This window comes from Anastrepha obliqua, chromosome 2 (genome assembly GCF_027943255.1).
Source record: "Anastrepha obliqua isolate idAnaObli1 chromosome 2, idAnaObli1_1.0, whole genome shotgun sequence".
NCBI classification, from domain to species: domain Eukaryota; kingdom Metazoa; phylum Arthropoda; class Insecta; order Diptera; family Tephritidae; genus Anastrepha; species Anastrepha obliqua.
Genome location: NC_072893.1, coordinates 17,060,871 through 17,084,371, shown reverse-complemented (window position 1 = coordinate 17,084,371; position 23,501 = coordinate 17,060,871). Strand labels below are relative to the sequence as shown.

Here is a 23,501-nt window from a genome sequence, read left to right as displayed (position 1 = left end):
TAAATCCCCGGCGAACCTTTTTACCACCTGGACAAAGGGGGTCAAACTACAACTCAAGATAAAAGTCGATGACTCACTAATTCCGACTATTTACAGCCCCAAAATCTTGGTAGTTACCTTCGACAGTTTGCTCTCCGTCTCAGCGCATACAACCGCTTTTGCCACTAAAGTCTAAAAACACCACAAGGTCCTCAAATCGCTTGCCGGTAGCACTTGGGGCAAAGACAAATAAATGTTGCTATTGACATTTAAGGCAATAGGACGGCCGGTTCTAAACTATGCTGCGCCTGTCTGGTCACCTGGAACCAGTAATTCGCAGTGCACGAAACTACAGATTTGTCAAAACACTGCCATTAGGACTGTCACGGCATGTCTATTGATGTCCCCACTTCTATACACAACGAGGCCCATATGCTCCCTGTAAAGAAGCATAATAAACTGTTCCTTCCTTAATGTTGCCGCAGGTCCCACCCAGGCAGACACTTGCTTGAGCCTAAGCTGCCTCCCAGGCATGTCAGGAGGCACCTTCTCAACTACCCGGACGGGATTCAGTATAAAACAGGCCGACAATTACTGGGTCGGACAGTGTACAGACAGACAATTAATGACATTCATCGGAAGACTCTTACCACCTTCTTAAGCTCTCAAACCCCGAACCTCTCCAACCACCACCCATTGCAGACGAAGAGCTGCAACTACTACGAGAGTCCCGCGTAACCTTGGCACAATTTACATTAAAACCCACTCATCTAACACCTCTCTCCCGCTGGACCCAAATTGTCGAAACAGCTAGTTTCCTGGGCCTACCGTTAGATGAGCTAGACGAAGGCGACCGGTGATTACACTACACTGACAGAACAAAGTTACTGCTACAACAACAACAACAAACTCAGGGTTCATTACATCATCTCAACGGTGGCATTCAATAAAAATTTCGCCACTCTCTTCCCATCTCGGGAGGGAATTTTACTAACAATTTCGACACTACAGTCTATATAAAGGGCTCAATAATGGACTGTGGTGTTGAAGCTGGTATATATTCTAAAAGACTTAGAATTTAGAAATCTCTGCGTCCTCCCAATACTTGCAGTACCTTCCAGGCGGAAGTGTTGAGGAAAGTGATTAAGCTAATAATCGCTGACTTCTCTTTAAGTGCAACATCGCAATGCATTCGGATAGTCAATCCAGACGTTGGACTCATTTACAACAACCTCTAAACTAGTGGAACAAAGCAGAGAAGTAGCCTAACCACCTTAAGGGTAAACCTCGGCACCTTAATCTGGGTACTGGGACATGGGAACAATGCGGTTCTAACTAGGAGTTATAACTAAATTTATATATGTATATCCTTAAAATTGCCGAATATTACTAGGAGTTTTCAGGCAGAACTCTTCTTTGTGATGCTGCAGGCATACAAAATGCTTAAGGAACGTGGGCGCGAGCTAGAATTAGTCAAGCCGCGATAAGGGCTCTGAAATAAAGCGAAATAGAAGAGAAATTAAACTGCTGATGAGACAAGTCCAAGCACTCGGTCAGGAAACCATTGTACTACACCCGCATAGATTTCAGTAGAATTAATAGAGATAGGAAAGATAAAATGTGGATGATAAGACGGAAAGATTAGTTTGAAGTCACTCCTCCACAAATCTCTTGGATTCATTGATGAATCTTAAGAGATCCGGAAGACGAATATTATGAACTTTATCCATACTCAGTATATCGCAACCCAATATCCTAAATCTGATTCTGGAAAACGCCGGACAACTACAGAGAAAACGCTCTGCATTGTCGTCATCCTCAAGACAGGATAGCTGTCGACGACCCCCATGGCAGCCTGACCACAGGCGGTACTCTCAGGTCCTTTCACAAAGCACTTGGCTACTCTGCACGAGTTCAACCCAGACCAACGTCCTCTATGGGTAGACCTTATGAGTGCCTTATAGCAGTGCTTACCGGTCAAACGGACGATCGGCGCAGACACATAAAAGCTAGGTTTACCATTTAAACCCCATTGCCGAAACTGTGGGGACCTTTGCAGAAAAGGAAACTGTTGAGCACTTTCTCTGTAAATGTCCCGGTTTGGTTGATAGACGATTAAGGTCATTGGGTGCTCTTTTCTTTGCCAGACTGGGGTAGTGGCCCAACCTAAATCCCATCATTCTTCTTCATTGCATCAACAGCTTTGGTTGGCTGTAGATATCTGTCCGTTGGTGGTCTCAAAATGGTATCAACACGGCGCTTTAGAGCCACTTGGGGAGTGTCAGAGTGGTACTTCAACCATTTCACCTACCTACCTACCTACCAACCAGAGGCATCATTCACTTAAGTTTCGTACGCCAATTCCCATTCTACGCTAAACTCATCAAGCTTATGGCAAAATAATTGGCTTGGTATGAGTCTATAGAGCACGGCATTATTACCATAGTTTTCTCTTAGAACTTTCACTTCGTCTTACAGCTGACAGCAATCACGCTACTTGCAGAAACAACAAGAGCCAGCCTGAGCAATTCTTGGAGCCTCAGCGCTCAGTAAAAGAACTCTAACAAAGAGTTATTTACGCCCTGTGTCCCCCCTATTATCTTCTCTCTACAGGGTGGGCCATATAGCGTTTGCTTTTTGAACCACCTATTTTTTTGAGAATGGTAACATAAATGACATGTCAAATGTGTTCATAATTTACTTAAAGGTTTGACATTTACGAAATGGGACGTTATACGCTTGAACGAAATTGGGAAATATTGAAAACCTATTTCCAAAGTGCTGAGTCTTCTTCTTCTTTTCTGATTTTCACATCGGTGGCTACATGAATAAACAAAATTGTCGGGTTTGGGGCTCAGAAAATACACACCTTACTGTAGAGAAGCAAATGCATCCACAACGAGTCACTGTTTGGTGCGGTTTTTGGTCTGGCAGCATCGTCGGGCCATTTTTTTCGAAAATGAGCGAGGAGCCGCGGTTACAGTAAATGGCGAGCGTTACCGTGACATGCTCAACGAGTTGTTTCCAAAAATTGAAGAGGATGACATGGACGCCATTTGGTTTCAACAGGACGGTGCAACTTTTCACACTGCCAAAGTTACACTCGAACTTTTGGCTACCGTTTTTGAAAACCGAATAATCAGCCGAAATTCCGATATCAATTGGCCGCCTCGGAGCTGTGATTTAAGCCCGTTGGACTATTTTTTGTGGGGAGCCGTTAAGCACAAATGCTATGCGAACCATCCAGAAACGGTTGATGCTTTAAGGGGTTAGGGGTAGTCAGAGGCCCGAAAAAATGATGATTTTCACGAATTTTTTTTGCTACTTAATTAATTTATTTAACAATAATAAAAACATAGCATAAAAACATCATGTTTTAACTTGACTTCACCAAAATTTCAAAAAAAAAAATTAATAATTGCAAAAGTTATCGCTGTTTGTGTGAAGCCCGTTTCTCCAGAAGTCCCTTGCGGTGAACATCACAAGTCCTTGCAGATTCATCTAAAACCAATCGGACAAGAAAAATTAGTTTTATTAATAGATAATCTTGTGCCTGATCGAAGCTTTTTTTTTCCAAAATGAACAAAATGGCGGCCTCAGAAAATTTTTTCCAGATTTTAGAAAAAAAAACCAACAGTTAATTGTTAAAAAAAAATCGAAATTTTTGAAAAAAAAAAATCCTTCGATCAGGCACAAGTTTTTTATGTTTTTCAAAAGCTGTATAAATTTTATTGAAATCTACGTAGCGGTTTTTAAGTTACAGTGTTCACCAGTTTGAAAAACATAGTTTTGAGAAAAACGCATTTAAAGTTTTGCTATCGGCTCCGGAGCGGCCGAGCGCCCTTTGTTAATTGTTGAATAACTTGAAAAGTATTTGTCGGATTCACTTCAAATTTTTACACAATATTTTTAAAACATTATACTTTAAGAAAATGCAAAAATTTTTTTGAAAATTCTGACTACCCCTAACACCTTAAAACACGAAAACGAAGGTGCCATTCATGAAATTGGAGCCCAAACAATCGAAAATGTGCTTAAAAATTGGGTTGACCGAATGGCCTACTGTAAAGCCAGTCGTAGCAGTCATTTGAACGATATTATTTTTCATTCATAAATGACAATGTTCAATCTTCAAAATAAAAAAAAGTTTGAAAAAACATTGATTAGTTTTTTTTATAGCCGATTCAAAAAGCAAATTTTACATGGCCCATCCTATATAAGTGAGATCCCCGTCTTCCTAAGTGAAATACTGTTCTGATTCCTCAGACTTCCTAGATCCCTCTCCGAGTGTGTGAGTGTTCTGTTCTGTAGAGTCTCATATACGAATTTCCTTGAGTCTTTCTCAAAAATGTCAAATATTTATAGACTTTACAATTAATCCAGAAAATTGGCAACGCCAAATGAATGGCGCTCATATGAACAAATTTAATATACTTGCATTTGGCAGCCACATTCATAACCACGCAGTGTCACTTAGAAGCCCCTACAGCTTTCACTCACATTCGGCAGTTTTGGGAGAACAAATTACACTGCTGCTTATTACGATGTTTTATGGCTCAAGCACGAAATGTCGAATGGCGGCAGCTTACATACATTTATCTTATGTTAATTTTATACTTTCCCTTTTATATATTTCGTATGCAAATTTCCCACCGCTAAATCCCAAAACAACCCACATCCTTGGACTTTAATAGGCAGGCGAAAAGCTATTAACTCTTGCAGTCAACAGCTGTAGACACACATCCCCACAGCCATGCATAGGAGCATGAAAGTCGGAAGAACGTGTGCAACAAAGAGCAATAATCATAAAAAGTAAAACAAAAGAAAATTTGTGAAAGACGAAGAAATCATACATCAGAGCCGTGGTGAACACACACACACAAAGGATAGAAGCAAATAAATCAAGCTAAAATATGTTATACGAACAAGGAAGGGTACGTGGTTCTAATTTTCCTTGTTAAATATTCCCGTGTTGCCGCATATTTGTGCGTTTCTGCTCGAATGTTTGAAACAATATTGCGCCACGCCATGCGATGTAACCGATGAAAAAAGGGTGGCGTGAGACGAGCAACGCAGCTAAACATGTGGGCGACTACTCACACCCGGCCACTAGAAGGCGGGAAGGGGTCAGTGCCAAACGGATTTGCATTTTGTTTTCAAACTTCAACATTCCCGAACAACGCAAAGCCAAAGCCATAGCCAAAGAGCAAAAGAACAGTGAAGCATAGAAATGTGTGACTTTAGAAAAGCAGGGATTGCGTGGCGGGTTTTGAGTTACAAAAATAAAGAAAGATGTGACTGAAAAACAAAGAACTCATAAAAATTGTTTGCACATTGGCACAAATCGGCACCCAGGAAGGGGGGAAAAGCACGGAGGGCAGCACGGGTGTGCGGATGTTAGCGGATTATGGCTTTTGTGTTTGTGCGCCAACACTTTGCCGCTCATCGAACGCCAGACAATGGCAAAGGAAATGCAGCGAAAGCTTAGAACACAGTTACGGGCACTCGCTCGTTTCAGCGCCATAAAGTATACTCTGATTATGATGTATGTGTGTACATATGTGATGTATGTGTGTACACATGTGCTCATACACACATATACGTTTGCTGCTGTTGACTTTAACAACAAAAGAAAGTTGCCGCGAATTATTGCCAATATTATTGTGGCTTTGATATTTCAACCTCATATCCGCTGATCGTTTGCACTCGTATTATATGGATTGGTTTAGATGTGCACACATACATACGTACATGTGCCGTATTATTGAATAAACATGTGCTGCTGTGCTGGTAATAGTTTTGTTTTTTAATGTGATTATCTCACGATTTTTTGTCATAATTGTTTGCCTACGGATGTGAGTATGGTATGATGGCTTAATTTTTCTGTTTTTTGTTTTTATACTTAGTCCTGCCATAAGTTCTGTTACAAGTGAAATCCGTTATACATTTGAAATTATAATACTTTTTTTACTAAAGTTAGTTTTATTTATTCATGTAAATATTAAAAAAAAAATTTTAATTTTCATTCGAAATCATCACCATTTGCTTTTACAAAGGCCTTTAAACTATTAGCTCATTCAGCTCTTGCAGCATGCACGGTTTCCATGGATATTGACGTGGCTGTTCGAACCAAAGATTGTTTGGGACTCTTCAACTTTCTGTGAGGTCTTCGACAGGCCATGTTCTCGAATTCTGACCACAATGGATTAAATCTGGACTTCCAGACGGCCAATCTTCTACAGCTAGGAACCCAGGAATATTGTGTTTTAGCCACTGCTGGGTGGTTTTTGCCTTATCGGCTACAGCGGAATCTTGCTGGAGGATCCCTCGGACTGCTCAAGTGCTTTACTAAACCATCTAAGACATCCTCCTGGTACACTTTTGCCCTGATCTTAACCCCCTTTTCGCAGAAATGGAGAGACTTACAAGACAATCCCCACCAAACCATTACGGAGGCTGGATAGTGGCCACGCTGAACCCTTGGACCAACATTTTTTGCGTCTTTAGAAGTTTTAACACAGATTTTGTTGTTTTGCTTATTGAAAACTTCTTCAACAGTAAAAATTTCTCATCTGTGGAAAGAATATTTTCATGGCCGTTGACCGCCAGCCACCGAAGTAGCTGCTTGCATCAGCCGAGTCTAATTTTCTTCAAGAGCGTTGTCAATAGATGATCAGTTGAGCGAAGGAGGGCTTTCGTGTGGAAATCATCTCTAATTAGTCTTGACATGGATCTGGTCGACATATTCATTTCCCTAGACATGATTTTCTGCTTTCTAAGGAGATTTCTGCAAATTTTTCACTAACGGATTTTATAGCAGCACTCTTTTGCTGTCTGCCACTTCAGACGTTTAGGAAAAACGGTTGTTCATGCGGTAACCAAACATTCTCTAAATATTTAGTTTTTTCAGCAATTCGTAAATCTCACTTGCGCTTTTACCACACTTTTGTAATGCAATCACAGCAATGCGATTTTCCTAAGCTCCCCACCTCATTGTTCACATGCGAAATTTGCCACGAAACTGAGTACAATTTATCAGCATTATGCATTGAACAAAATTAAAAATAACGAAAGTTTTTTATACGAATTTGTTCTCGCCGATTACATCTTTTATTGGATATTTGGCCGAGCTCCTCCTTCTATTTGTGGTGTGCGTCTCAAAGTTTTCTAACAAACGGAGGGACCTACAGCTTTAAACCGACTCCGAATGGTAAAATAGTTTTTTATGAGAAGATCCTTCATGGCAGAAAACACTCGCTACACAGAAGAACAATTTAAACGGAATGCCCAATCCAGGGTAATTTACAACTAATTGGCCTGCGATAAACAAAGATTTTATAAGTTCTGTCCAACCCTATTTGAAAGTGTTCTTGGTTAGGTGCAGAAGCAGCCCTGAGTGGATAGATTATTTCAATGTTAAAAACAGGAAAATTCGCGCAGAAATTGAAAATCTCTTAACAGAGGTACCCCGCAGGCAGGTGTACTAACCGCCCTGCTGTGGCTACTAGTTATCAAAAACACTCTCTCTACCTTCAACCAAATGGTTTCAGACATGTTCCCGAACATAATTAGAAAAATTTAGTTTAATTTCACAGTAAACTCAGTTGAAACTAAAAGATCTAGCATTGTTGAAACCTCTTCTTACATATGATAAATTCGCCTACAATAGGCAAAAGCTACAACTAAACCAAACTCGTGAGAATACGAAAACAGCTTGTACTCTAGCGTTGAGTGGATGAGGTCAACCAAGCAAAGCCAGTAGAAGTTTCCTTCGGATTAAGTGGAAGTGGCGTCTTGCTATTACACCATTGCAAGTAGACGATGGAAGAGCCTACCAGTCTGTGCAATGTCCTCGAGCAGCAAACTTATTGTAACATTTTCCTTAGAAAATAGTTGATATCAGGCTAGGTTGAATTACGGTGGTTTCCACTCTTCATAAGGGTGTAGGGAGTCATGTAGAATCACTTAGGACTTCCACTGAAAATATTTGAAAAACAACCAATCCATTTTCGTTATTATTTTACTGTGTTTTCAGTATTGGGTGCAAAATGTAAAAGGCAATTCTAGTAGATGTATAAAATCACATTCTTAAAAAAATGGAAAAAATTTTGAAGCCTATATTACAAGCTTTATATTTGTAATACATACTGTATTATGAGTTTGGGGGTTAATGAATTTCAAAAATTGTAAGTAATACTAGTAAATTTAACGAATGGCATGTCTGCATTTAACACTTCTAAAAACATGTGATGAATTCTTGAATTAATATTAATATTCCATTTACGTCTTTTTCACAAAGTTTTTATTTTTTGGGGTTTTTGATTTTTTTGTTTTTTTTTTTGTTTGTTTACAAACACCAAATCGCTGTTACTAAATTTAATTTGAAATTGTAATTTTCAAACAAATTACTCATTCATTGTTCTAGTTTCGTAATTGACAAATTGTTCTTTAATATTTCGCTGAGAAAGCGGAAAGAATCAAAGGGCACTTTAAATAAGGAACAATTTATCGTCTCGGTTAGGTTAGGTTAGGGTGAAGCGGTTATCCACACTCACTTTATGGGACACACTCAGGTTCATGGCCCATTGTGATGCCGCGTGGGGAACTAGCCCTTATCCCTTCTGTGTACTTTTAAAAAATTTTGTAAGATCCTTAATTTCGACGGAGCCGAGGTCGTCCAATTCATTAAAGGACTGTCCACCAAATATGACGAGTCTACGTCTCACAGTGGGAACTTTTCATGTAGACTGCGGCCATAAATCAATTTTTTTCACATCGTTCGATTTGCATGAAATTTTCAAAATTTATTAACAACTAATTAAGAATTGTTGTTTTAAAATTTTAGACCATAATCTTGATTATTTTTCTGTACACAGTATGTCAAAGTTAAGGTATGACAACATACTTGAAATATGGGAGTACAAAGTGCTATATTTGAATGCTTGTTATTTACATATGAAACATCACACAACATTTCTAAAAATGCAATTCGTAAGAACCATTTTTCTTTATCAAAAATGACAAACAAAAAAATAAATTCCTAAAAAATGGAAAAAAGTTTAAATTTGGAATTTCTCCGCTTCATGCGAGAATTAAATTTATGGAGTGTATTTTGCACATCGCATATAATAAAAATTTTGCAGCATGGAGGACAAATGAACATACAAAAGAACAGAAGGAAGAAACTAAAAAAGAAATTCAAAGAAATTTTAGATCAGTACTGGGATTAAAAGTTGATATTGTTAAGCAAGGTACGACCAATGATGGAAATGTTTCTCGAAGATTTTTTAAAAATCCAGAAACAACGGCTGACATAACTGGTGTTAATAAAAATTTAATTCACCGATTTAAAATTATTTTAAATACCATAAATAGTAGGAAACCTATAGATACCAACAAGTTCCACGTCTATTGCATGGACACTGCAAAATTATATGTAGAACTTTATGCGTGGTATTATATGCCCATTACTGTACATAAAGTTTTGATTCATGGCAGTAAAATTGTATCTGAGGCTATATTGCCAATAAGTATGTTTTCTTGCTATATTATTGTTTGATAAATGTTTATATTTAATCACAACTATTAATATTTTGTTTTACAGGAATGTTATCTGAAGAAGCTCAAGAAGCCATGAATAAGAATTACAGAAACTGTCGGCAATTTCATTCGCGTAAAAGTTCCCGCATTTCTACGAATGAAGATGTGATGCATCATCTTCAAATATTATCTCATCCATATATTAATTCATTTAGAACAAAATTGTAGTTAAAGAAATCGGAATACCATGATGATGTAAAAAATTTATTAAAAGATTAAAAAAAAAAAAATTTTTTATTGCAGTACTATGAAAAGTAGGCGTAAAAATAATATAGTAGGAATAATTTGAAATTTACACCAAATATTGAAAACTTTTTAAAACGTAAATGTACCAAATTTTAAAGTTTCACCTAAAATTTTATGCCAGTTAGAGCATTTTTTAAGTTAGTATTGTATGGGAGGTGGTCGTAAGAGGGGGCAGATTTTTTTGATTTTTTAACTAGAAGTTTAAAATGTCTTAAAAGTGATTTCTGCAAATTTTCAAAGTTCTAGAATGACTCCTTGTATTTTTGGCCGCTGTGGCACCACTGTGCGTCTGGATAGAGCAGGACAGTGACACAGAAGGTGCGGAATCGTCTCTTCTCATCTAGACAACTTCTGCAGAAGTCACGTATCAACCCATTCGGCTACGGCGGCCGCCTACCGATTAGGTCTCGTAATAACTGAAATCAATGTGCTAAGACTGTGCTTATTTATCTCTTCTTAGTAGAAGTCCCGTGCGTTTAGCATTAAGAGTCGGCCAAAGCTGTCGGGCGATTTTGCAAGTGGTTTCATTACGCCATCTTTCATCCGCTACACTTATAATTTCTTCGAGGATACGTAGTTTACATGTTTTCAAGGGTATACTTATTTTATTGTATATGTACTCATCAGTCAATTTGGTACCGATTTTCGCTAGTTCATCGGCTCTGCAGTTCCCCTCAATGTCACAATATTATCTTTAGGGGAAATGACTCAGCCATCTCGTTAAGAGATGCGCGGAATTTCATGGCTACCTTGGAGGTTGTCGACTGTTTTGTGAGGGACTTTATCGCCGCCCACCCTGCTTGGAGCCATCGTCTCGGTTAGTAAAGCGTATTCTATAGGCAAGATGAAAAAACGGTTCTAGATCAGGTTAGGCTATAGTGTGTTGTGATACCACTGTGCGACACGGGAACCTCATTTATTTTTCTTCGCGGAACCATTTTGTGGCCCTTATGAAGCGCGGGATTGGTCCAGTTCCCCCTCTGAACAATTTTATAAGAGAATTGAAAAAAATATTTACCTAGAAAACCGGCTCTGATTTTAGCTAAGGTTACACAATTGCAAAGGAAGTGCTCAACTGTTTCTGCCTCTCCCTCATCTCTACAATTTCTAAAATATTCATGGGAGAAAACTCCTAGTCTCAAGGAAGGCTTGCCAAATAGCCAATGATCGGTTATACAAGCCGAGTCCTTCGAGATATCTTCTCTTGAAAGGCTAAGTAGTTCCTTTGTATTTTTATTATTTATTTGTGTTCACTGTTACGCACATGCCGTCATCTCTTCAAGACTTATTGGCCTCCTACTGTTTTTAATTATTAGTTGGCTCGGGAACTTAGGTATCCCAATGATACTTCTATAACTATGCAGGTGAATAGAAATACATTTCCTAGAAAATGGCCCGAAATGAAATCGTTTTTTTTTTCTATATTAAGATGGCACTCCAACAAAAGTTTTCAAACAATTCTACTAATAACATAATTTTACTCAATTTTACTATGACTCACTGTAGGTGACTTAAAGATCAGAAAACTTACGACAATCTCCATCCTCTAGGCGCGGTCTTGTTGCCCTTTATCCATACTTTCAAACCTCTAATAAGTAAGTTTTCTGAGAAATATCATAAACAAAGTCAAACATGTCGAACTAGCCAAGTCTATGTGTGCTTTCCTACGGCACTTTCGTCTGCTGCGCTGATCTGTCTCGGCCGCTACCTCTGATTCTGCCTCTGCCGCTAACTCTAACTATTCAATTCTATGAGTATCATTTCTTCGTCGCTTTTTCTACCATTGCATTAATAAATAATGACATTCATGCAACTTGTTACAACTACTACTTTGGCACAACAACACCAACTACTCACCGGCAAGTAGTTTAAACAAACAAGCGTTAAAGTGGAAAAAGGACATGCCATGCATGACGCGACTGTTTGCCGGCAGGACAATGACTTCCATACACCACCATTGCACGCAAATACACATGCAATGCATACAGATGTATAGGTACACACATATACATACATATATTATAGGGGGCACTGCTACTCACAATATATACAAGTAGCGTAACCTCGCTTCTACAACCTTTTCAAGATTGTTAATTGTGCTTTGGATTGCGGCATATCTGCATGCTTATGCGTACATATGCGCGCTCATGTGTTTCATATTCATATTTTTACATACCGACATATATTTTCATTCAAAGGATTTGAGTCATAACAACAAACCGGCACATTAAAGTAGATAAAAATCGCTTCCGGGTATTTACATACAAACGAGAAATCCAGCTTAGCTCCGGGATAATATTAGAAAAAATTATTTGATAGATGAGACTTACGCAATTGGTTTTCTTTAGTTTTGCGCTCTGTTCTAGACAAATGCACAGAAATTTTTGCTGATCAATTTTTTAATATTGTTTAAGGTACTTTAAAGGAACAAAATCTATGCAATTGACATGGAGGAAGAGCTGGTTAGAGTAATGGAACTCGCTCTTTAAAAACTTTCTACATATATACACAGTCGGGCTGCTATCAAAGCCCTTATGATGGTAGTGTACATTTCGAAATGTGCTCAAGAATGTCGAACATCCCTACAGCCTTTTCGAAAGCACATCGTAACACATCGAGATCGAAATCTGATGAAAATATCAATCAAGTGAAAGAAAAGTTGATCAATAGCCGAAAATTAACCATCAAACAGCTGGCAGAGGACTTGAACATTGCTTATAGATCCCTTCAGGGCATTGTAGTTAATGGTTTGGTTTACGCCAAGTTGCTAAAAAGTTGTTCCCAAAGCACCTGAACTTATACAAGAAAGGGGCCGCGTTGATATCGCCAAAGACATGATTTCCAAGGCCGAATCCGACCCAACATTCATCAAACGTATCATTACTGACATCAAGCCAGACATCAAGTGAGTGAGCGGAGAGCTCTAAGAAGAAAGTGATGCTCACAGTTTTTAAAGATTACAAAGATACTCTATACCACGAATTTTCGCCAGAAGGTGAGACAGTCAATAAGAACTATTATTTGGACGTTATTTGTGGAAAAAAAACTCGTGGATTTTCCACCATGATAAGACGCCGCCGCAGAGTGCCATCATTGTCCGCGAATTTTGAACCGAGAACGAAGCAAACCTCTGTCTTCACTGATGGCTTCAAGATGGAATCAAGAGTCGAAGCAAAGGTTTTTTCTAAATCAGGCAACTTATCTACTTCCTTAAAACTGCCGAATACTGCTAGTGTTTATCAGGCAGATGGCTTTGCATTCCTGCAGTCTTGCCAAATGCTTAGGGAACGTGGGAGCGAGGGAGATGTTAACATTTTTTTAATTTTCCGATAGTCAAGCCGCGATCAAGGCTCTGAGGACGCCATGGTGCACATCCGAACTAGTCAACTCTGGTAAGGACGAGAAATTTCGTGGATGTGCAGCTAACATTCCTCTGATCGGGGTTCCAAGACATAGGTACATAGAGGGAAATGAAATTGGTGATAAGTTTGCCAGGAAGGGGGCTGATGCCTAACCTGTCATCCCCCTGACTGTGGTAAAAAGAGGAATTCTACAACTTATTTCCCAGGAAAATGCAGAAAAGATGGAGCTCTACTTCTTCCAGTACAATAGACGAAGCACTCATAAGGTCCTGCGGATTCTACGCCGAAATTTCCAGACTCAGACTGTTTACCAGTCATTAGAAGATCGACAGCCTGTGGCAGTTCGTCAATCTAAATTCCATCAATCGTCTCCATTAGACTAACAGGTCTGGCCGGCTGAAGCTATCTGCCTGTTGGGAGTCTCATAATAGTATCGAAATGACGCTTTGGTGCTACTGATGGCACTCCCAGCGTGCTACTTCAACCATTTCACCTAACTACCTACCTATCGACGAAGCGAATACCATCCAACCGCTATCAAAATCCCCTGATATGGCACCCTGCAATATTTTCTGTTTGATCGAGTCAAAAAACCACTACGGCTAGCCTCTTTGGCGTTTTAACAGGCGAAGAGAAGTAAAAGAAAAATTGAAGACGGCTCTGATGGCTATACCGAAAACAGATTTTCAACAGCTGGATCAAACGCTGGCCTAAGTGTATTACCGATAGAATCTTTTTTGAGGAACAAACTTACATTTTGAATTTTCTGAATATATTCCGGGTACTTTTTGATCAAGGTGGTATATGACCGCCTGGTCTGGATCCACACATAACGATTTCTGAAGAGGCTGTGAGATAAGGAAGAGACAGAGTCTGTGGAAATGCCCTCCACTTCGAGGAATAGGTCTCAGATTCTCGAGAAATCATTTCACGGATTTCCTGGATGGTTTACGCAGAGTTTGGGTTGAAAGGCTGATTCTATTCGCCAAAATGTTATTAAAGGATGCGTAAAGGTAGGATTTGGTAAATTTTGTTTGGACACGGCAATGGGTGCAATGAGCTTATCGACGACATAGACATAGCGCAGCGAATAAAGATCCAGCGGCTTCGAGCTGGTTAATGTCGTTCGAATGAGTACAAATGCTCTGGTTCTGAAAGTATTCGATGCGGTACCAGCTGGAAGGAAGAGCAAGACCTTTTCTTCGTTGGAAAGATCAGGTGGAGATGGACTTGGCTAACAAAGTTATTGAATTTCAGCAAGAAATCAACTGCTAGAAAAGGTGCAGATGAGACCTTGTAAAAACATTAAAAGGAAGGCAAAGTAAGGTGAGTACGAAGAGTTTGAATTAATTGCAGTCGAGGAAAACGTCCGTCAGTTATTCCACACATGTTAAGATCTCATACATGGATGCCTTCAAAATAAATACCTATTAGAGTACAAAGAGAAGAAAAGGTTGTGATCCCAAGAGTCGATGCGCGCGGTAGCTGAATGGATTCGTATGTGACAGCTACTCGGTTAACTCGCGTAAGAAACCCACAGTAGTAGGGGGAAACATCAAATTTGCTAATAGCTATTCCCCCTTGGCAAGCAATCGGAAACCTCCGAGTACATTTCTGATATGAAAAAGATGCTCAAAAGTTGTCCCCAGTTCGGAGATGTGATAAAACAGTAGGTATCTCGATTTATAAGACAACTGCAAGGCACATACTATGAGTTGGAAAAGAAGTTTGGACAAACATCCAATAAAATGATGGCGGTCTGGCTATCAACGACGATAATTAGAGTTGAAAGTGGTTAGTTCGGCTGCCGATTCAGCTATAGTTGCAATAATCTGATAGTTGCAATAGTCTGATCTGGTACGACAGTTAAAAATCAAGTTCTGAATCAAGTTCAGGTCCCCCTACTTTTGTTATTTTCGATCTATTTGTGAAGAAATTATGGGTGTGACGATGGTATCGAAGCCTTTTTCTCCACCCAGCTTACTATTTTATCTCGTGTGACCCTTTCTTGAAATTGACCAGAAGTAGATACAACTAATTTTAAGCTGCTGCTCAGTCTTCGTATAATACTATGACTTTCTCTACTAAGTTCTTTGTTTCTAACTAAATCCATCGACTCTACATATACATTTCAACGAGTCCCTCCACACCCTCTTGGACCATAAAGTGGTCCATCAAATAGAGATCCTATAGGGTACAATACAATTTTATGGCCCTTGTGCATAACAAAATGCACGCAATTTCCATTGCATTCAACAAAAGTGATTTTCCCATTTGGATAGTAAATTCACAATAATATAAGAGATCTTCTTACCTTGCAACTGGGCCTTTTGTTGGTCTTTCTACGTCTTCTTTCTTCAAATCCAAGGAATCCGTTTTACGCGTAGGTGGACTACCTACCAATGGAGGACTATACACTCTTGGTGGACTGGTCACCTTCGGTGGACTATGCATCAATGGTGGACTCTTCATGAGCAGTGGTGAACGCATCGCTGGTGGCGATGGCATTACCGGTGGCCGGTCGCCCTCAGGCGGACTTTTCATCACCGGTGGCGAAGCGCTATGTTTCGAGTACGACGACTTTATCGACGGTTGACTGCGTATCGATTTAACTGAGGGTTGTGGTGATGCCACGGCAGCTGTAGATGCTACTGCTTCAATGACCGGTTGCGAGCCCGATGCAATGGATGCTGCGGCCGATGCCACCGAGGCAGCGGCAATACTACCAGCACGTGATGCAATACTGCCGCGTACGCTACCGCTGCGACTGGCATTACGACTACCGCTGCCATGACTACCGCTATGGCTAGCACTCCGACTAGCGCTGCGACTACCCGAGCCGCTTCCGCCACTGCCGGTAACACTACTACGCTTTTTCTTAGGCGAGCCAGAAGTTGGCGGTGTAGGATGTGGCGTGCCGCGTGGTGTTGCCTGTGATGTCGGAGTGCCACGTGTCTCAACTATCTCGTCTGCTGGCGTATCGGCGGTTGTATGATCCTCGGTTATAGCGTCGCTCAATTGACGCTCGGATATTGGAGTTTTTTCACTTGACGTTTGTTCATCTTCAATAATTTCGTCGACTTCCATAAGTTCTGCCGCCTGTTTTCTAGCATCTTCTGCTACTTCCATTTCTTCTTCCTGGTCTTCGATAGGTAATTCGTCTTCCATTCCTGGTGGTGGCGGTATATCAGCTAACATCATGCCAGTATCTTGCTCCAATTCACCCAACTGATCAGCTGGTGGCGGAATGATGGACGAAGCTGAATATCCATTGCTCGGAGGAGTGGTTATAGTGGTGGATTCATCTTCATTTGATGATTTGGTCTCATCGATCATATGGTAGGCGGTGCCATAGGTAATACCTTGAATTAGCTCAGCTGACTTGACTTCAACCGCGGCAGCCAAGGCGGCGGCTATAACATCGCTTGGCTCACCGAAATCTGGTGGCGGTGTAGCTGGATCATCGTCCATTACAAGTTCTCTACTGCGTGGCGGTGAACCAATCGAGCCCTGCGGTGAGCCCACGGAACGTGGTTGGGAACTTGTGGAGTGCGGTGGTGAACCCACAACGACGCGCTGTTGCGAACCAATCGAGCGTGGTTGCGAGCCGACTGAGCTGGTAGGCGAACCAACCGAACGTGGTGGTGATTGTGGTAGGGCAGCATGCTGTGGCAATGGTGGTGGCGGTGAATTAGGTTGTGATTGATCACTCTCCGATGGCGGTGTCAGTGGTGGCAATGGCGCTTGTGCGTGCATCGGTGGAGGTGGCGAGGCCAACTTCATGGGTAATGTCATTTTAGGACATGGCGGTGGGGTGTCTGGTGGTGATGGTGATGTTGAGGGCGACTTGGTTGTCGGTGGTGTAACACCGTTCACGCCATGTGCGCCATTGCCATGCACATAAGAAAAATTCGATGGCAGTGGTGGCAATGGAGGTGGTGGAGTTGACTTATCATCATCCTCTTCTTCCTCCTCATCTACATCGGCATCGTCTCCCTCATCTTCGGTTTCAATGGGTGGCGAAGGTGGTGCCATGGCGCGTACTGGTGGAGGCGGTGTTGCCATAGGTGGTGATAGTGGTGGTGGTGGTATCATTTCGAGTACCGACGAAGTAGGCGAAGCGGGTGGCGAATCGACTGCGGTGTCAGTGGGGTGATGTGGTGGTGGTGTTGGTGGTAGATCATCGTGTTCGGTGAGTGTTGGCAGCGGCTGACCCTGCATGGGCAGCGGCGGAGGCGGTATAAAACCAGCACCAAGTGCATCTTCAGGTGCCATGACGGGCAAGGGTGGTGGCGGTGGTTGTTGCGGCTCGAGCGCCAAAGCGCTATTATCCACCTCCTCGATGTCAGAGTCTATGCCTTGCGCAAAATCCATGTAGAAGTTGTCACGTGAATCGCTCGAGCCACGACGTAACTTCAAGGATAGATCGGGTGAACTATCCATGACTTCGTTTTTGCAACGCTATAACGGTGTTGCTGTTAATGCCGATTTACACTGAAACACTGTATGAAAGCGCTTTAATTTTTTTTTATGATTTTCCCAAATTTGATTTGTTGGTTTCTACGCCTTTAACTCACATAAGAACTGTTTTTTTTTTTTGCTTAAATGCTTTCAAGTGGTATTTCAACTGTTGGCTGAGGCATCTCCCAGTTCACAGACCTGCAACGAGGACACATGCAACGAATACTTTTACTTTACACACAACAACAGCAGCAACAACAACAAGAGCAGCTATGTACAAGTATGTTATTTTTCGGCTGTGCACTGGCGCAAATTTACTACGTCACAATTTAATTTGTTGGCTATGTTTTCCGAGAACAAATGTCAAGGGTTGGTGTTGTTGCTGCCTGACATATCCAGTGAAAGACGGGCGCGCGCACACAGACACAAATTCACACGCACTTGGGTTAATGGCACAAAACAATTTATATTTATGCTGCCTTTACGCATAATAAATGTGTGACAACAACAACATCCGCAAACAGCAGAACAAATTTATATTATTTACGCGACTGCAAGGAAATCTCGAGCATCCAACAGAAATGGTTTGGCAGTGGTAGACAAAAATAATGCGCACTCGCTAGTTGGGTGATGTGCGGCAGAGGAAGCAGCAGTCGCATAAAAAAACAGGCATGACCAGGCATCAACCCCTCCAGCAAGTTAAGCACCCTCGCATGCGTGCATTTAAAGATCCTGGTTGAGGGGGTGCCCAGACAGGCGAGTAGTTTCACTAATGCGCACTTTCGGTTGCCCCAAAGAAGCATATAATGGACTTGATATCCAGCGTTTGACTCAATGCCAACGAAAATGCGTCGAAAAATGTCTCCGCACACACTCACCAGATTCGGCCGCTGTGTGCGTGTGTGCGTACAATATATTTGTGCTGCCCGCAAATTCGCCAGCCACTTAATAGTGTCTAATAGTCCATTTGAGTTTTGGCAATCGTAAGTCCGCTTTGTTTTGCCATCATTACTGACATTGGCATAGACGACTTTGCGGACGCCATTTATAATGGAAATGAAGAAGGCCACTTACTCAATACGATTTTCTCAGCTAATGCTGTCATAAATCTTTAGTGAGTTAGTAATAATGGTTTAATACGAGTGGAGGCTTAGAAATTCGATCAGCACATTTTGCGTTGAGGAATGGTTGAGTGGTTCTTAGTCGAGTGGTAGTGGAATAATTGAAAATAAAATTTTATTCAATGATTATCAGATTATTAGTATTCATGGCACAATTTTCTTAAGCTAATGGGTTCGCAGCCGCCGTAGCCGAATGGGTTGGTGCTTAACTACCATTCGGGAGTGAGTAGGTTTGCATCTCCATGCATCTCCATGCAGGAAACCGCAAAATCAAACTTTTTTTCTAATAGCGGTCGCCCCTCGGCTGGCAATGGCAAACCTCCAAGTGTATTTCTGCCATGAAAAAGTTCCTCATAAAAAATATTTGCCGCTTGGAGTCGGCTTGAAATTGTAGGACCCTATATTTTGTGGAACAACATCAAGACGCACACCACAAATAAGAGGAAGAGTTCGGCCAAACACCCAAGCAAGAGCTTATAACGGCGCTGCATTGAGATTTACCTGTAAAATCAGTGAATCAATACCGATTTGACGGATATTTTCTTTACCGATGGGTCAAAGAATGAAATAGGATCTGGAGCCAGGTGGTGCTTAAACGATAGTAATAAGTATTACTTTGCTATGGGGAAATGGCAATTGTTTTCCAAACGGACACTTTTGCCATCCTGAAAGTATCCGATTGGGTAAACGAGAGGAGATGGAGCGAGAAACAGATTGGAGTTCTCAGTGACAGTCAGGCTGCACTGAAGACTCTGAAGAACGCGAAGTAAACCTCGAAGATTGTTCAGGAATGTAAGAGAAACTTAATTTTGGCGCAACACAGAACATGCTTGTACTTATATGGGTTCCAGGGCACTCCGGTGTTCAAGGTAACGAAATTGCCGATGAATTGGCCAACCGTGGATCAGCGGTTCCCCACAAGCGCCAGAGCCAGTAATCAGAATCAGTTCGCAGGGATCATGAATTGGATCAGCGATTATGTATGCAATTTATATAAAGAGCGATAGTCCAGTCTAGAACGCTATAGAACAAAGTATTTTCTGACAAGTAGAGCAAAGTATTTTCTGACAAGCTCGAACAGAAAATTGTCGAAATTTCTACTAAAACCTGGAAGAAAAGACAACCGGTTGCTGGTCAGAATTATTACAGGACATAGCACATGGGGTCAGCATATGACCATCATTGGAAGCATTGAGGGCCCAATGTGCCTGTCTTGCTTGGAGGAGGCGGATAGCACTGGGCACTTTCTCTGTGAGTGTCCTGACTTTGCTAAAGCAAGGCTGCGAGTTTTGGGTTCCGCTGTCGTGAGAATTAGTAATATTCGTTCTCTACAGTACTGGAGGATATTTACAGATTTACCAAAGCATCGGGAAAATTCTCACAGGACTAACTACCTCTGTCTCTGTGTCTGTCTTTGTCTCGTTCTCTGATACTTTTCTCCTTCCCTCCTTGACTATCTACCCTCTTTCCAGAGCTCTAAATACAATGGGCTTTTTAGCCGGAGTGTTTTAGATGCCACCAAAACTCTTGGTGCTCCTTGGCTTGACCTATTCAAATTTCAATACCCAACTTATTTCATATGAAACGACACTAATCCCCAGGCGACTCATCAATGAAAAGATCTCGAAAAATGCTTTTTTGATATGTTTGATATGTCCGGTTTGTTCACCGGAGGCGTAATCAAATCATCCAACGTCAAAAAAGAAACGAAATCGGGTTGCTATTATGAATGACGACCACCTTAGAATGATGTGCAAGGATTTTTGTTCCCATGGTTGAAAAATTTTTAATTTAGCAAAACAGTGCCCCACCACGTACTACTGATAAAACTATGGATTTACTGTACGGAAGTATTCATTAGTAAGCTTATCTCGAAATGGAACTGTACTTTGTCCTTCAAAAGCACTTGCGTACGGGCTCAAATGCTCAACAAATAGTAGAAAAATTAAGCTCCATACTTAAGTTTTCAGACAAAATATTCATGCGTGGAAAGCCTTTTTCTTCAAATGGTGAAGTCATAACAGCTGTGGAAGCGTATTTTGTAGCCCTTCCAGATTCTCACTTCAGGAATGAAATTCATAAATTCGAATCTCTTTGGAACAAGTGGGTTGATGTTCAGAGAGACTATACAGAATAACAAAGTGTATTTCAGACCATAAAATTGTGTTTTTCTTATCGAACCGCAAACTTATTGAACATCCTAGCATCTACGCAGTTTGTGTATCTTCAAAATATAACCTTTAATGTGCTAAATTTTCTGAACGCGATCCTAAGAAATCAATCAGCACCACATAATAAAGAAAGCGCCGTAGAATGAACTTAATTCTTTAGTAACCAAAAGTTTCCGGGACAAATAGATGAATAGAATAGATAGATAGAATAGAGTGGAATCTCATTAGTGAAGACTCAGGCACTCAGGTATGGAAAACCACTGCACTTAAAACCCTTAAAGTAGCACAGGGAGTATGGATTAAAAACGGAAACGGGCTGACTCATTTAGGAATCTGAGAAGCTTGTCGAGAGGTAGAAAATGTAGCTGATCTACAAGGTGAAGTCCAAAATAAATCAGACTGGTGTCATAGACATGTTTTTGATGGTCCCATCTTTATAATGAGTTAGTGCGTTGAAAGTTCATCCCTAGCTGACTTCCAGTGAAAACTTGGTTCAGTGGAAGTTAAGTTGTTACATCAAAAGTGTCATCGGTACAAAAATGAGTTTCGAACAAATTAGGAGTTTATATAAAATTTTGTTTTAAAATCGGTAAAACGTTAATGAAACATTTGAATTGATGAAACAAGTTTATGGCGATGATTGTCTATCTCCTGCTAGAGTTCATTAGTGCCTTACACGTTTCAGATGGTTGTGAGGACATAAATGACAATGAACATACGGGCCAAGCCGGACAAAATCAGAAATCACCGAAAACTCAATCGAAATTGTTTGTAAATTTATCAAAGATGAACCAAAATTATCGTTGAAATTCATGGAATCGAAGTTGAATATCTCCAAAAAATCGATTTATCGGTTTTTAACTGATCATTTGGGCTTAGGAAAGATCTGTGCACGTTTCATTCCGCACAAATTAACTGAGGACCAAAAATCGCACAGAATTCAGCATTCGAAAGACCTCTAATGAGGCGAGAAACGACGAGAACTCCCAAGATGAACCTGAAACTAAGCGTCAATGGAAGTAATGGAAGGCCCCAGGCGAGCCACCACCCAAAAAATCGCGTTTGGAGAAGTCAAAAATTCAGTCGATTTTACGATTCCAAGGGATTTTTCCACAAGTAGTTCGCACCAATGGGCCAAACCGTCCATGCAATCTTCTATCTTGGCGTTTTGAAGCGTTTGTTGCATCGCATTCGTGGAATTCGCCCTGAATATCGCGAAGGCGGAAGCTGGCGCTTATTGCATCTCATCGATCCACTCTTGTGACTGATTTTTTACTACAAATCGCATTTTAAATAAATTGCATTTGGCCATGAAAGGAAAACGTTTTGCGTTCGTAGAGGACATCCAAAAGGCTTATACCGACATCCTGAAAGACATTCCGGTCAATGACCTGAAACACTCTTTCGAAAAACAATGTTTTGAAGCCAGAGGGGACTATTTTGAATAAATAAACTCGAAGTTATCAGAACAAAGCTCCTGTCGTTTCTATTTTAGTTCAGTCTTGTTTATTTCGAGCTTTACTTTGTATTCTTAGTACGAATGCATCTAACCTCAAAATACTTCTTTTTGGTCTAGCGAATGCTGAACTAAATGAAATAAAGTGCACTGAACTGTCATCCTCTGCCCGGCAGTGGACACATATTGGGTTGTCCATGATGCCTGTGGTAGTCATATCTAAGCCGCAGCGACCCATTCACCACCAACGCAGGCGTAAGGCAAGGTTGTCCCCTGTCGCTCTTCTCTTCGCCATCGTCCTAGACGACGTCATGAGTCAATTGACTCTACACAAACGCGACATCGTATGTAGTTTTACCAGACATCTTGAGGACCTGCACTTCGCCTATGACATCTGCCTCCTCTCTCACAAGCTCACTGACACGAAAACGCAGACGGGCAGACTGGTCACGCTGGTATGCACTATCGAAGCGGAAGAAAACATCACCAAGACGGATGTTATGAGAGTCAACCACAATAAAGCAGGAATTTGTGGACAGCTTCTGCTACCACGGCAGACTGTGGAGCAGATGGAGATGTTCAATGCAGGCTAAACAAAGCAAGGATGCCGTTTGGACGAATGCATACAGTATGGGCGAGGTCGCAAATCTTCAGGCTATCTAAACTTCGAATATTCAGCTCATGTGTGAAGTTAGTATTGTTGTGCGGAAGGGAAACATAGCTGATATCCAACACCATCACACAGAGGCTACAATCTTTCGCATCATCTGTAGAATATTCTGGCCGAACACCATCAGCAACGACGCGCAGTGGAGATCAACGAATGAGGAACACATCGTATGGCAAATCACACGCAGAAAGTGACCCTGGATAGATCACACTCTTAGAAAACCACCAGATATCATCATGGGAATGGCACTGGACTGGAATCCCCAAGCGAGCAGAGGTCGCGGTCGATCAAAAAACACTTGGAGAAGATCGATTCTGCGCGAACTTGCAGATACCGACATCTCATCGGACGGTGTGAAAGCAACAGCACAGAACCGTATACGATGGAACAGTCTTGACGAGGCCCTATGTTCCCGAGAGGAGTGAACAAGGGAAA

General features: G+C 41.1%; 1 protein-coding gene across 1 annotated transcript in view; it reads right to left on the bottom strand.

The window, feature by feature from the left end:
* The window catches only part of LOC129237129 (proton channel OtopLc), a 187,195-nt gene extending 169,565 nt beyond the window's left edge, over positions 1-17,630 (bottom strand). Inside the window, exon 1 of the mRNA XM_054871605.1 lies at positions 15,502-17,630. Coding sequence (XP_054727580.1) covers positions 15,502-17,630 — 2,129 coding nt within the window. The remainder of the gene's footprint in view (positions 1-15,501) is intronic.
* Between the last annotated feature and the right edge of the window lie 5,871 nt (positions 17,631-23,501).